Below are 16628 nucleotides of genomic sequence, written 5' to 3'. Positions count from 1 at the left end.
AAATAATAATATATACATTTACATAATATTATATATAAATATTATCGGGATAGACTCTAAGAAAAACAGCATTTCTAAAATAAATGGTAACATGCGATTTACTTTTGAGCAATAGTTTTCTGCTAATATGTAAGTACTTATTCATACAATCCCAAATCTTATAAAAAAAATTTTTTTTTGAAAACGCAATATCATTATAAAACATATGTGAACATCCATCAAAACCATTTAGTCATAAGATGAGTGCACCAGTGTTAGGGCAAAGCATGACCTATAAATCTTCGCTGGCGTGAACTTGTGTATTTGTGTGTACACAATGTAGACACGACTACACGAGTGATGTATATAGAAATAAAAGTAATATAATATGTTGTATTAAACCATGGAGTTTACTTTCTGTTTCTCTGAATACATAAACACTGTTAAACATTATATATACATTATACAGGGTGTCCCAAAGAGATCTGACATTCTGACAAATGAAATAACTTTTGTTCTAATTAAATTTTTTAAAAATTTCTTTTAAATATAATTCATAGACACTTGCGCTACATTTTTAAAATACATTTTTTATTTTTTAATACTGAAAATAAAAAACTTAAAATTTGATAAAAAATTTTTTCGAAATATTCAATATAGCCAATTTGTAAATCTGATTTTCACAAAAATTTATATGGTAAAACACTTATTTAAGTCAAAAGGCTGATTTTTTACAATTTTTTTAAATATCAATATTTTCGTTAGGTAAATTATAGTAATTTATAGTTTATACATCACATATTATTAGAATAAATACAATTAAAAAAATAATTAGATTCTAACATGCACTTATTTAAAAATATTCTTATAAAATATTTTTAAAAAACTTTATTATTATTTGAAATTACAAGGTTACTAACATAAACTAGATCTTAATTTACCTAACGAAAATATTGATATTTAAAAAAATTGTAAAAAATCAGCCTTTTGACTTAAATAAGTGTTTTACCATATAAATTTTTGTGAAAATCAGATTTACAAATTGGCTATATTGAATATTTCGAAAAAATTTTTATCAAATTTTAAGTTTTTTATTTTCAGTATTAAAAAATAAAAAATGTATTTTAAAAATGTAGCGCAAGTGTCTATGAATTATATTTAAAAGAAATTTTTTAAAAATACTGATTAGAACAAAAGTTATTTAATTTGTCAGAATGTCAGATCTCTGTGGGACACTCTGTATATATATATTCTTTTTTTAAATATACTTACATATTATTATACCGTATATTTATGAAATAATGTATACATTGAATGGTATACGTATTCAAAGATTATGACGGTCAGATTATATAGATACAACGCGTAGTATTTGGTAGCTTAACTATGAATAGGTATCGAATAACGCGCTGCGATTAGAAAACATTTTTCCGAACTTGCTTGAATGCAAATCCACATCAATCGCTAAAATTGGGGTCAAGTGTTTTTATTGCCATACACATAGAGCAGGAAGCCTTCAATTAAGGGGGTATAGCGGGCAAACGGTGTTCGTGAAGCTCGTTTGATAGAAACACATTAATATTGAAAGAGATGATAATATGTATTTTTGCCACAATTAATTTTTACCGGAAATATCATGTATACTATTGAGCATGTAAAAATAACATTTGTTGCCTAACCGATAAATATTTAACTATTATCGTATCTTTTTGCAGACATGGGTTGTTTCGGTAGCAAAGACAAGTTGTCCAAAGAGGACATGGACTTCTTAAAATCACATACGAGATACGACGAAGCGACCATTAAAGAATGGTATAAAGGTTTCAAAGTAAGTACCGCGTGGTTGAGGTTTTTATCACCAACGTTATTATTATTATTTTTTTATTAAACAACTATCCGCGGCGTCTGTGGTCATTGGATGTAACAGTACATTATCTATTAGTATATTTACATATTACATTAATATTTAAAAAGATATACAAAGTAATTTAGTATTTAAAACAAGACAAAGTAGTAATAATTAGGAGTTAAGTGATTAGTATTATTTACAATTTACAGTTTGTTTATAAGATTCGTTTGTTTGAGAAATTGTATGATCTTGTGTATATTGTTGGGATCCGGGTTGAGTGCTTCAGCAAGGTTATTATTAACTATATTTATGATTACATACAGCCTTAATGCACCTCTAAAATGTATATTGTTACTATCATAATATTATAGATTATAAAATACCATCGGCCATGCGTTGTATTATATTATATATTTTTTTCTTTGCTTTCGACCAAAAGTTATTATAGCTTTACAATTAATCGAATATGGATAAATGACAGGTATATAATAGTAATTAAAAAAACATTGTTATTTTTAGTATTTTATAAAGTTTTTAGACGAACCATTTTAATCCACGTTATAATTCTTCGTTGATTACTAAAACCTTATAATTGTCCATTAATCTGCACTGTCTTAGCAATCCCTCTCACGGTTCGACTGTTTAATCTACAATAGTTATTTATGTGGACTAGATAAAAGTTAAACTTTACGGGTTTATTCTTCATTTTGTTTTTATTGACCATATTTTTTAAATTCCTTTTGCAAAAATCAATGTGATGACATTTCTTTCAGTCTTTTAAATTGTTCGTCCTTGTACATTCAATTCTGTTATTTTAGAGACTTGTAGTCTGGTCGATAATATTCATTTCACATAAATCGTTTCTCCCTTTTCCACAAAGGACACAACAAATCCCATAAGAACATACTTCTTCTATTGTTGTATACTTGCTCGCAATGTCACGCAAATCTGAAGCGAAATAAAAACTTGGTTAAAATTTTTTTGTCTATAATTTTAGATACCTACCTTAATATAAATAAATTAAATTGAATGTTATATTTTTAAATTAATATAAAATATAATTATATTTTTTGTATAAGTATTTTTGAAATATTGAATTATATTTTCAAATAGTTAAGTTCAAATAGTGTTTTTTTAACTTTGCTTCATTTTGCCATTGTTAAATACTTTGAGTTTATGGTCAATGAACTCTTAGGATTCTTAGAATAAAAATAATAACTCAAATTCTAAATAGTTAAGAGATACATTTATTAGATTTAATGGGATAAAACTGTTTTAGGAATTTGGGATTGAAAGTTGCTTAAAAATAAATCACAAATAAATTAATACTTTAGATAACATACTATTTATATGCAAAATATAATAGTATATTAGTTTATTATGTACACTGTACAGTAAATAATAATGTTTGGAGTTGATAAAATTTTGACTAAATATGGTTAAGGTCTTAGTTTTCATTGAGTTTCTATAATCCTATTAACTTTAACCCTGGGTTATAAGACTGTAAGCTTATCCATAATTTAACGTTTATCAGTTTAACACTCATTTTTGTTTAATTATACCCTTTACTTACAGAAATTGTTATATACATTTTTAAAAGGTTTAAGAATTGAACTTTAAAACGAATATTAATATATACCTATTATAGGTATTAAGTTTTCATATTTTATAGTAACGAATATTAAAATTATTTTGCTTATTTTGTCAATGAGTAATTTTATTACCTACGTATGATTTAAATAATATTTGTAATTTAAAATATAACATAATTATATTTGTACTCTCTTTATTCCCAAATAATTTTCTAAATTAATTGTTTATCTTAATAGCGAATTGTAGAACTTGAATTTGTAATATATTATGAATTAATTTTTAATGAGTTAAAGTTTTATAAGTTACTTACTGCATTTGGAGGTTTTCCGTTTTCATTAAAAAATAAACTTACCTGTATTATATAAGTATATAGCTAGTATAGGTGTTGTATTTTATTTGAAATTTCAGTTTTTATTAAAAAAATCATAATTTCAAACTTTAAAACTACTTACAACTTCCACAGTATATAAGATTATATGTGTTTCGGATATAAAATCTGAACTTTTGATTTTATGTTTTACATCCTTAGAACATGGTATTTTGTGGTTTAAAACATAGAGTATAAATAATACAAGTTTTGCTACCTTTTTTATTGTATTGTATATTTTTTTTTAATTTGAATGTAACGAAAAGTTAGTAAATTTGTTATTGAATTTCAAGCTTTTACTGTACAAATCGTTTATTGATACTTAAAATATTTAACATGATCCCTTTAATGGCTGAATAAATAGATAAATAGATGAATCATACTTCATACATCTACTTTAAAATTGAATAAATTATATCGTATTTACATAATTATATAAAAATTTTATATTTAGTTACACGTACCTACTCGTAAATATAATAATATATTTGTATTAATTTACTAAAAATAAATAGCTCATAATCTAATATTGTTTTATAACAATAACATGTTAAATATAAAAACTATATGCATTAATTTTTGTGCTGAGCAGTAAATTAATTTGGAAAACGTACATTCAAAGAAGATTCGACAAAATAATTAGGTATAATCTTTAAGTCGAGTTTTCACTACCAAGTCGTGTTTCATTTTTTTATATTAAAGCATGGTTTAAGACAAATCATTTAGTATTTAGTTATTTAGTAATTAATAATTATATATTCAGATTTTATAATAACACAATTGTATACTCAAATGTTTAATGAGAGAAATTACATTTCTTGTTGTGAGCCAGTTTTTTTTTAAATTAGTTGCTCTTAAAGAAGAACTAAGGTACATAGTATTTTCAAGGTACGATCATTTATTTTAATCATGAACGGTATTTATTTTTAAAAAACAAAGTTAAACTGTATGTGGAGCTAAACATGGTAGCTAATTTTATAATCAGTGTTTTACGGTCCATGTACTTGTCCAAAACATACTTTGCCAAAAAATCTTCAAATGCCGTTAGATATTTTTATACATTTGTAATTAAATTCGCAAATTTGCAAATCGATAATTTCCATTTGAAGAGAAGATTTTGGAAGTATGAACAATTTCGTAGCTACATCAATCCATTCTCCAGTTTGAGGATTATCATAATTTCGACAGTTTCCCAATTTCCGAAAAATCTTTAGAACTTTTACCAAATTCTCAGCCAACGTCCGTTAAAAAACTTTTAAAAGATGCTATAGATTATAACAGAATTCTTTTTATATTCAAGGGTTGTTTGAAAATAAATAAAAGCTTGAATTTTAATATCTGCTTAAAATATTTCAAGTTTTTTTGGAAAACAGATAGGTACACCTGATATAGGTACTACATCGCAAATTAACTTTTTATTTCCTTGTAACTCAATGTTTAGTCAATATTTAAATATGCGAGAATGTCTTTTAAAAAAGCCACATCTAGCTGTATATTACTTTCGTTTGCTAAGAATTTATCATACTTCTTTGATTCTTTGGATCCGAGGTTTACCAAGAACTTGATTACTTCTACTTTTATTCCCTAAAAACGTTAGGTTAGGTTACGTCATTTTATCTTTACTCTGCCAACTTATTATTCCATAAAAATAAATCAAATATCTATATTATATTATAATACGAGGAAACTAGCTAGCTTTAAAGAAAAATATTTCTGGCGGTCCAGTTATTTCCACTCCGCGAGCTTAATTTGTCTCGCGGGCCGCCTATTGCCAACCCCTGCAGAGTAAAAATACCACCACATTTTTCTCTTAAAAATTAATCTATTCGAAACCTGAGTTTTGGAACTAGGCAGTAAATACAGTGAAAGACTAATTTTAAAATTCTTGGTTTTTTTGCACTAGATACTTATAATCTCCTACACTTTCTAGAGTGTCCTGTATAGTGATACAAACTTCTGTTTTTAAATAGAACCCCTCTTTTTATCCTTTAAAAATATACAGTAGAAAGTTTGTTTTCGTTAGAAAAACAGAAAAATTCCAAATTAAAAAATTTGAATACAAATAAGCTCATTAAGTATTATATTTCAAAATTTCAAAAATACTATTTTGAATAACTGCATTTTTGAAGAAATCTTTGAAGTGAATCTTTCTGAATACATTAAAATCGGGCTTAGATTATACATTTTTTAGAATCAATAATACCATATGGTATAATATATTGGTATACCTACCTATACTAGTATACGTAAATTATTATGTATACATAGCACATACATATTTTATTTTATTTGGTTGTAACTTATAGTTACGCCTATTAAACATATAAACATTAATGCTTACGGATTAGTATAATGCTTTGCAACCCCCTCCTCTCCCTCCATTTAACTTTGAAACTACTCTAACGACCCCCTGCAGGTCAGTGGTCACTTTCACACAATCAACCGACTTAGAGGACCTATAAATCGGATTTAAACATACGCCATGCATGTAAACTATGTACATAAATCACATCGAAATATATCTTTGGTTTAAGCTGCTTAAATCGTGAACAATATAATGACACAATAAATTTTCCCCGGCTTACATATGTGATAATTACAGTTGTGTAATTAAATACAAATTCAATTTTTGTGAATTTTATTTAAAAAATTTTAATCATCTCATTTAATATTAGGTATATTTATTTATTTACATCTACGAAAAACTAAGTATTTATGAAACGTTTCAATATTAAGATAATTTATCATTTATCGATATCAGTATACATTTAGTATAGTAATTTAATAATAATACTTTTACAAGTACCTATATATGATCTTTGTGATTATGAATTCAACAATGATCAATATTTTTTTAAATTAATGATCATGTATTTAAAAAAATACATCACTATCAAATACAATCGTATTAATATTACATTTTATATATCTAATATAGTAATATATATTATTCTAAGCAAACAGTAGTCTTAAAAATATTCATCTATGTGAAAAATTTTTTTTTAACTAAATTCTGATTTTGGGACTGTGCAATATTGTTTTTGCCGTCGAATCAATAATTTTGGCAAAGTATTGTAAATTTAATTTGAAATAAGAACTTTATGTTGTTTTTAAACTTGTTATCATTATTATTTATCAGTTTATCACTAAATACTTTTTTACCTTATTGGTGTATAACATGGCTTACTCTAAAAAAATATAGGAGAACTGTTATTACTGTAAGTTACAGTGTACCTATGTATACCTATATACCTATATATACCTATATACTCATATATTTATTTCTGTGTTATTTGGTATTTCACTATCGAAAATTTGGAACAACGATGTCAATAGAAATTTAGATACGTCGACTATAGTATTTTTTATAAAATAAGATTATATAATGTAAGCAATACGAATTGTAGTTAGTAGGTACTCATTACAAATTAATTCAAATTATATAATAATTTAAGTACATTACTATAGAATAGTGTTGCAATAGTGAATAAAGTGCGGTTTTGAAAGGTTCCTCTTCTCCAAAAAAAAAAAAGAATATCATAGAAACTATATAATATAGGTGTTTAATTGGTAACTATAATTGTCGAGCTGTAATACTTATTGTGAAAGCTAATAAAAAAAAAAAAAAAAAATTGGTAACTATTTATTTAGCAAATTTTTCCAATTTGCACTACTACTATATTGTATATTCGTATGTAATCAGAAATCACATTTCTTTCATAATTTTATATAAGTAATAAATAAACTATAAATTTATGTTATGCTCATTGCTCACACTGTATATAAGGTTTTTTTTATTCACTTAAACATATATTGTTATTTTTATCATTATTCTACTCATATAATTTATTTTCTATTAATAGCTTAAAGATTGTTTTGACAAAAAATTGTTATTAAAATATGTAAAATTACATCTATACATCAAATTATTAAGATAATATTTATGCATAAGTAAACAAATACTTTATTTGTAAACTACATACATTGACACAATTATTTTAATTTAATTAATTCGTTGGATATGTTTTTAATTTGCTTTAATATCTTATATTGATATTAAATTTTATCAGATTTTTATTAAATCTAATATAAATATTGAGTAGATAGCTGTTTTTATATGTCTTAAAGGAAAAAGGAAAAAAAAACTTTAGGTGTTATTCTTTTCTTTTTCTCCAGTAAAAAATGAAATGTTTAGAAATCCTGACTTATGTTATTAACGACTCAGAGTAAAAAATATAAAGGTTTTAAAAGCTATTCTCAAGGGACAAACACCAGATGTCATTTTAATCTCGAAAGAACTGTCATTTTATATCTGACAAATTGTTTATGCTCTATATGAAATAACCTTTTTATCCGCTCTATATAAATGATCCAACAACCAAGCCCGCGATAAGTCAATGTGATGGTATTGAAATATTTCATAACTAACAACAAAAAACCGTTTGAAACATTTCTTAATAGTTCACAAATCAAATAATTTTCATTATATTTGTGGCTTAAAATTTAACTTTTAAAAAACTTTCATTGTAATCACTCCAATGGATTAATAATAAAAAAAAACATCTATAATATAATATATACACTACACAACTCAAATTAAAAACATATTTCACCAACGCACATGAATAAATGTACACAACTTCATACGAAATCCAATAAAATGTTTTATAAAAAAATACAATACATTTCAATCTAATCAACTAAAACTTCTTACAAATTATTTGTCTCTTACAAAATTAATTTCTTAATTACGCATTATCCATCAATTTAAGTTTCTATCATAAAACAGATTATTTTCAAAATTTCGATGTCTTATAAAAATAATTGGATTGAAATTATTCATAGGAAAATGGTACGAAATACCTATAATAACTTAATTGCATGATAATATAATATTATTAAGTTTAAAAGTAATCAATTCAAAAAAAATATCAATAGTAACGGAAATACTAATTTCTCAAAATATTCATATTTTATTTGTAGGGCTTATACATCGTAACTAATGTTCTATTTTTAGCCATAATTATATCTTTAAAATGCTTTATTCTAACGTAAAAACATTAAATCGTTTTATATAATTTAAAGAATTACCAGCAAATCGCAAAATATTTTTATTAGTGATATTGCATTTTAACAGATGCGAATGATGTGATGTATTAATGCGTCTGATAATTATTTTTACTTTCATTTTATGCGTTTTCTATTTTTGTCTATTTAGCGAACGATGAATGACATGTGTATAATATAAAGATGTTTTATGAGTTACCGTTATAATTATATTACAATATGTAAAGGAGAAAACTTATCATGCGAATAATTTACCTTGTCGTGTTGGTTGCAACGTCTCCGCCAAAAACATACGACGAAGGAGTTCGGTCTGTCGGGAAGGTTTGCAAAGCGGGCGCGGAGGTATATTAACCGTTTCTGGATTTTGTTTCGTAAGATTAATGACATTAACCCGGAGGATGATTAATTGAGTTCTCCCGACGGGGTAAGAAGTCTGCAGTATATACCCGTGTATCTCCCCCCTCACACTCTCTTTCTCACACTATTCCTCTTCTCTATTTATTCTCTTTCCTCTCTGTAGTCTAAAAGACAACACTGCTGCCGTTATGGTTTTCAGCAAACCTATTCGACTGCGTAGTCAGTCTATAGTCCCTCAGGGTTCGTCACTTCGATTTATTTACCTTTACTACTCTCCGTATACATTTCGGCTGTTTGTGTCTACACACACACACTCATTATATACTATTTCTCTAGCCCATATATGTCTCCGGAAAACGTTCACAACTAAACAACCAGTGCTCAGGTTGTTATCACCTCTATAGTTACTCGTTCAGTCTTTGATGCAATGTACCTAAAGCACTACTGTCGTATATTTTGGAGTCATTTCGTTTTCTAGTAGGTATATCTTTTATCGAACAAACCTTTGACCGTCTTCTCTGTCCTGATGTACTTGTGTTTGTGCCAAAACTACCATATTTCGTTAAGACTATTTTTATCTATTATAACTATTAAAAATAAAGCAGCAAACATTCGTATTACACAATATGCACTCAAAATTTACCAACAATAACGTCTGTGCTTATCAAATTTAATACAATTAGTCAATTACCATTGTTTTTAAAAACTTACAATTAAACATTTTAAGTTTCTATTAATTCTATTTATAAATGAAAAGAAGTTAGCGTAGTTTCACTAATAAATACATTTGTGAATAAAACAAATACTACCAATATTAAATATTAAAACAAAATGTATCTTAAAAATATATTTACAAAAAAGTTAATGGCTACTTTTTAAAATAATGATTGTTTACTTTAAAAATAACCATTTCTAAACATTATTATTAACGCTTGCAAAGAGGTATTTGTCATATGATGTTAGAATACAACTTTCACAAGCTTCAAAAATAATTTAAATTGTTTTGAAATAATGGTTTTTCATTATGGCTCAAAATCCATTTTATGAACCATTAGTCTAAGATTATATATTGAAATATAAACTGAGGTTTCACAACACTTCACTTTATAATATTCTATTCAACCCTTTTCGAATCAAGCAAAATGTAATAATGACCTTTTCAGCGTGTATATATAAGCCCCGGAGGAGTGATTATAATTTAATATTACTACATTTATTGGTTTGAAATTTACAAGTAAATCAAGTCGGTTTATGTGAATTCCCGCGTGTTACGTAAATATAATAATAATAACATACCAAATTCACGCTGTTCCGGTGGTATTATAATAATTTGAATAATAAAATACAAAATAAATATTAAGTATTACATGAATTGATTTTCATATTTCATAGCAAAACTTATTTTATTTTATAGCAAGACTGTCCAAACGGCCGTTTAACACCAGCTAAATTTGTGGACATGTACAAAATGTTCTTTCCAAGCGGTAATGCCGAAGAATTCTGCGATCACGTGTTTCGGACATTTGATATGGATAAAAATGGTTACATAGACTTCAAAGTGAGTCACTCAATATTAATGTTTTTTTAGTGTACAATATTATAATATACTATATTAATGTATCAGAATGCAATCGAAAAAAAACCCCATTTCCCGTGTGATTTTATTGAATTTTACCATATGTCGCCCACCCGTTAAAGGTCGTCAAATGAACTTCACCCGGACCCCTTTCGATCGTTCAATGAAATATCAAATTTTTATTATTCATGAGGTCGTTCCCACCCACCAACCTGCAACCCAGCCCTCACGCAACAAACAGGCGCCATTAAAAAGCATTCATTTCTGTGTTGGTTGTAGGAATTTCTATTAGCCATAGATGTCACATCGTCCGGTACACCGGAAGAAAAACTGAAATGGGCATTCAGAATGTATGACGTAGACGGCAACGGAGTCATCGATATTCAAGAGATGACGAAAATCGTCCAGGTACAAACATTAATTGGTTATACGAAAACAAAACGCATCGTGTCTACCTTGTTTAGTTGATCGTTAAAACATCATTTATGCACTTATTCGTGTTTTGTTTTTACTTGACATTATGACGGTTATTTGAAAATGTTTTAATTAAAATTCAGCGATAAACTTGCTATAAAAATTAATCGTATCAAATCATTAAACCCGAAAAAGGAATTTAAAACTTTATTCCTGTTTTCGATGATTAAACGTGGGAGTTAACAGATGTTGAGACTTATTTTAATGTTATATATTTGTAGGCCATCTACGATATGTTGGGTGCATGTTCATCTAACCGTCCAGCTGACTCGGCAGAAGATCGGGCTAAAAATATATTCGCAAAGATGGATGAGAATAACGACGGCCAGCTGACCCAGGACGAATTCCTTAAAGGCTGTTTACAGGACGAAGAGCTATCCAAGATGCTCGCACCATAACCACTGCCCCGGCTGGCGTGAAAGCCCTGCAATATAATATTATATTTCGCCGCATTTTTTTGTATATCTTTTTCTCTCGCCCCGTAGGGTACGCCTTTATCGGTGCCAAAAAAAAAAAATATTTCGAAAACAAGTCAACCCGTTTTTCTAAAAAAAAAATTGAATCAAAAAAAAAAAAATATCAAAAAAAAACGAATTGTTTTCTTATGGTTATATTTTCTCTAATAGGGTAATTTATCTACGGTACATATGATTTTAATGCGCTAGTTGCCAGGTGGTACGCGTTTTATATCTCGTTGGGTGTCCGCCCCATTTCTACTTGGGTCGATTTGCATAGTTTTGCGTAGTATAAACACATCGGCAAACCTCCGAAGCCTATTTCCGAGTAACGATTTTCCGAATCTCAAGCTAGCTTCCACTTCACCTGGTGACTTATTTGTGTAAATAATTATCTGCACATTCCCGTTTATTATTGTTTGTTTCTTTTTTATTATTATTATAATTAGAGACTCAATTGAACTCTGTTAACCTGCGATGTTTTCATTTTAAACAGGTTTCAATCAGTGCAAAGTAAAGCTCAAAAATGAAAAAAAAATTACAAAACTCGATTACGTTCACCGGATTTGAAAACTCCGTAAAAAAAAAACCATTTTCGGGCTCATTTTTATAGTTTTACTTCAATAATAATATTGCAATTAATGTAATTGGCTATAAGAAAACACAAAAAAATATATGTAATAAAAAGGAAAAACCGTTGCTTATGATGGGGTTTCCAAATAACGTTGGGTTCAAAAATCGTGTCATCGAGTGGACCATTCGTGTATTAAAACTGTCGGGAACTTTATGTTCAGAAATCAAAAATCCTGCATAAATATAATAATTATGCGACGAAATCGTATTTTATTATTATTGATTACCTTTGGCTAGTTCATTAAGCCGCTTGTAATTTTAAGATACATTCTCTTGGACCAATATATTTATATTATCTAATCACATTAATTTATTACTTAATTTCTTATCTATTTTTTTCGTCGATGGTGCACATATATTGTTGGATTCCATTAGCAATAAATCGCAACCAAAGTGTCTGTTACCAAATTATGATAATATACGTTTACTTTTTATATTTATAATTATTATTTAATTAAACATATTATTATTATTACTATTATTGTTATCATTTCTATACCTGTTACTTCATTTAAATCATGCATACAATGTTTGATGTGTATGTTATTATAGTGTACGGCCAAATATTAAACCATACATTTTCATGTTATATTCAATTTAATTACTTTTAAAATACGCGATTGTAAGTGTGAAACGCTTTGTTTTTTTTTTTTTTTTTACGAAAAAGGATACTTAATGTTTACGGTAACGCTTGACTTGGTTAAACTTTTCGTGTGTACAAACCCTGATTAATTCAAGCATTACTATTTTTTATTTTTTCCATCTCAACATATCTTATAAAATATATTATTACTCTTCAGACAACGAAACATATTCAACGAAAAAATTATTTAGACAATTTGAGTACGTGTAATATTTTTGTAGCCATTTCTTATATTTTATTCTATACATATATGTCACAAAAATGTATTTTATTCTTGTTCACCGTGTACGCGCGTACATTATTAATAAGCTAGAAAAGTTTATACAAATTTAAAAAAAAAAAAAACTTAGGGTTAATTATTAATCGAGAATTTTTCTATACACCAATTTGTATAATCCATTATTATTAATATTATTATTATTATTATTATTATTATCATTATTATTATTATTCTAATTATAGATGTTATATTATACACATAGTGTAAGAAATCTGTGTCAAGTGTTGTCCTTAATAGTAATTTTAAAATCCAATGAACTATATTTTCTTTACTTATGTATGTATGTAATGTGTATGAATATATAAAATAATATAATATGATACATTATATTCATATTTATGTACGTACCTAAATTTAGATCTAACAATTCATAGTTATACATTTATATAGTAACAATCATGTCTAGCTACTACATCCTACAGACCAACTTATTTTAATTATTTTATTTTATTTCATACAATACGAACATTTGTTTGCACATGTTGTAATATTCAATGTGACAACTATTTTTATTTTTATTTGTTATACGTAAGTTAAGTTTAAATTTAAATAGTTTAGACAATTAGTTTTTAAGGTTAGGAAATGTTACGTTTCTTTTCTGCTCTGAGCGCTGTGTATGGTTAACAGATGAATCAAAAACTAAAATTTATTTCATTCTGATGTCTCAAAATAATGTGTTTTTCTTTACTTACCTTCGAGAAAACCATCCAATATGATAAACAAATACCTACTCTTTATGATGTTCTTGATAATATGGTCGATAAATATGAACATCATTACTAGTTATTATTTACCTGTGTAATAAACTGAATTATAACTTAACAGATTATGAGAATGAAAGCTTAATGGTTATCAACTAAACATCTTATAATAAGATAAAAAATGGGGAAACAAAACAGCAAGTTAAAGCCAGAGGTCTTGGAAGACCTAAGACAAAATACTGAATTTTCTGGTAAAATCAATTTTGTTATAAATGTTAATTAAAGTAACCACTGAATTTAATCATTTGCAGATGCGGAGATCCAAGAATGGTATAAAGGGTTTTTAAAAGATTGCCCAGGTGGTAATTTAAGTGTTGAAGAATTTAAGAAAATTTATGGGAACTTCTTTCCCTACGGTGATGCATCTAAAGTAAATTAGTTTTAAGAAAGTAAAAGATATCTCATTTAAATGCCAAAAATAGTTTGCAGAGCATGTATTTCGAACATTTGATGCCAACAGTGATGGAACAATAGATTTCAGGGAATTCCTTTGTGCTCTGTCAGTCACATCTCGTGGAAAGTTGGAGCAGAAATTGAAATGGGCTTTCAGTATGTACGACCTAGATGGCAATGGGTACATCTCACGACAAGAGATGTTGGAAATTGTAACGGTAAGTTTTTTCACTTCCAAATAGTAGTCATAAATATTATCAGTAATAAATTGTAATTATTTATTATGTTTTGTATGTACAGGCCATTTATAAGATGGTAGGCACTGTTATGAAGATGCCCGAGGATGAATCGACGCCAGAGAAGAGGACAGATAAGATTTTTAGGCAAATGGACAAGAACAATGATGGCCGTCTATCATTGGAGGAGTTTATTGAAGGTGCCAAAAGTGATCCTTCTATTGTTCGACTGTTGCAGTGTAATCATGCTGTCCAGTAGGGATTTGCTATGCAAATTACACTGAAATTACCTGCCTTTTAACTAAAGTTACATAATGTTTAGACTTCTCTCTTTTTTTTTTTGTCTTTAACTTTCGTTAATTTTAAATTCCTAATGGATTTTATCAACCAAAAAGCTTCAATCAAACATCAATACGTGTGCTCTAATTTGTAATGCTTATGAAGTTTATAAAATCTAATATACATTTTTTCCCCCAGACTTATAAATTTTTAAAATCTGAAAATTGCATACTATTTCAATCAATAATAAATAATAATACATCACACATACATGTGGCGTTAAGAAACACGTGTTGATGATTTAAGATTAAACAAATTTATTGTTTTTACTGTGATATAATATTCTTAACATTTTTTCAATTTTGATCTTCTTTTTCAATACAATGTATTATTATTATCGTTGTATTCATTGGACAAGAATATTTTACTATCCTATTAAATTTTTTTTGTTTTCCTAAAAATAATAATATTTAGTTGTAATTTGTGCTTGTATTATTTAAATCTAGAGATGTGTGATAATTTTAAGACCGAATCCCAAATTTACACTTAAATTTTGGAATTTTATATTTATAATACGTAAAAAACAAAGGAATATAGAAAAATATAAAGTCACACATCTCTTTATTTATTTATAAACATAATTTTGCGCCACAATGGTATTTTGATTTAAAAATGTATAATTATTGTTATCTATTCCCAAAAATAACAAAATTCATAAAACCAACAAACATTTTTGTAGGGTTCCTATATCTAGTCTTTGTTTACTGTTCTAATATTATCATAGTAAATACTGATGAGTTGCCTATAACCTATATAATAATACAATTTTTTTTTTTCAATAACCTTTTTCCTAAAGGTTTGACAATTTTTTTCATTTAATAGGGAGTATATAATATTAACTTATTGTTGTTTAAGATTTAATAGTTTAACTTGTAATATTGTTAAACCCCTCCCTCGCCCCAAAGTAAAAGGATTGTGTTATTGTTTGAGTTGTTATTCATTTCAAAAGTATATTTTTTTAACTTGGCTTATGCCCAACTCTTAGAAATGTACCGTTGTATATATACATGCTCATATCTATTTCCACATCCTCGGTGCTATTCATGTTTGATAGTTAACCTGTACGTAACATTTAAAAATTCTTCCATTATTTTGTTAATTTTAAACCGCAACCAGACACATACGTATGTTATTATGATTTAAATAAATAATTATCTAATTTAAATATATTTTGTATATTTTTTCTAAACTATTGGCTTACGGTTTTGGTCTATTTATACATATTATATAATATATACTAATCTTAATATGGTAGTCTTAAATTGTTACAATGTTGTTCAACTATATAATTCTGTATTGAATAATGTGTTAAATGTGCATGAATACCTTTGTATTTAAACATGTATACAAAAAAAAAAAATGATTATTATCTGTCTCCATTAGTAAAATAAGTAAAAACAAAATAAAATACAGAGAATTATCTGACTTAATATGTACATAACATGCATCTTTTCATTTAATATAATATTACATCAAACATTAAAATTTTACTTATTTGCTCAAGTATCAGTCATATGTCAAAATTTCCTCTTCCTATTTTACTTCTTACTCTTCTATTTACATCTACTTGTTTTCTTGCCAACATTTTGCATCACATTTTCACACATAAATTTGATTAAATATAAT

At 26.8% G+C, this 16628-nt stretch overlaps 2 protein-coding genes across 7 annotated transcripts in view; both read left to right on the top strand.

Moving 5' to 3' along the window:
- Positions 1–13946, top strand: part of LOC107173954 (neuronal calcium sensor 2) — a 101950-nt gene extending 88004 nt beyond the window's left edge. For all 3 annotated transcript variants that reach the window (XM_089218628.1, XM_015524718.2, XM_015524719.2), the window contains 4 exons: positions 1695–1807; positions 10627–10770; positions 11068–11196; positions 11484–13946. In XM_089218628.1, the coding sequence (XP_089074754.1) occupies positions 1695–1807; positions 10627–10770; positions 11068–11196; positions 11484–11660 (563 nt within the window). In that variant the 3' untranslated portion in view covers positions 11661–13946. The remainder of the gene's footprint in view (positions 1–1694; positions 1808–10626; positions 10771–11067; positions 11197–11483) is intronic.
- Positions 1–16167, top strand: part of Nca (neurocalcin homolog) — a 104232-nt gene extending 88065 nt beyond the window's left edge. For all 4 annotated transcript variants that reach the window (XM_015524723.2, XM_015524724.2, XM_015524722.2 and 1 more), the window contains exons 2-5: positions 14099–14225; positions 14286–14404; positions 14457–14645; positions 14728–16167. In XM_015524723.2, coding sequence (XP_015380209.1) covers positions 14156–14225; positions 14286–14404; positions 14457–14645; positions 14728–14922 — 573 coding nt within the window. In that variant the 5' untranslated portion in view covers positions 14099–14155 and the 3' untranslated portion in view covers positions 14923–16167. The remainder of the gene's footprint in view (positions 1–14098; positions 14226–14285; positions 14405–14456; positions 14646–14727) is intronic.
- Positions 16168–16628: the final 461 nt, after the last annotated feature.

The sequence above is a fragment of the Diuraphis noxia genome, unplaced genomic scaffold, assembly GCF_037042655.1.
Source record: "Diuraphis noxia isolate RWA-SAM2 unplaced genomic scaffold, SU_Dnox_SAM2 contig0002, whole genome shotgun sequence".
Lineage (NCBI taxonomy): Eukaryota > Metazoa > Arthropoda > Insecta > Hemiptera > Aphididae > Diuraphis > Diuraphis noxia.
The sequence above is the reverse complement of the archived record's forward strand: the minus strand, read 5'-3'. Positions and strand labels throughout refer to the sequence as shown.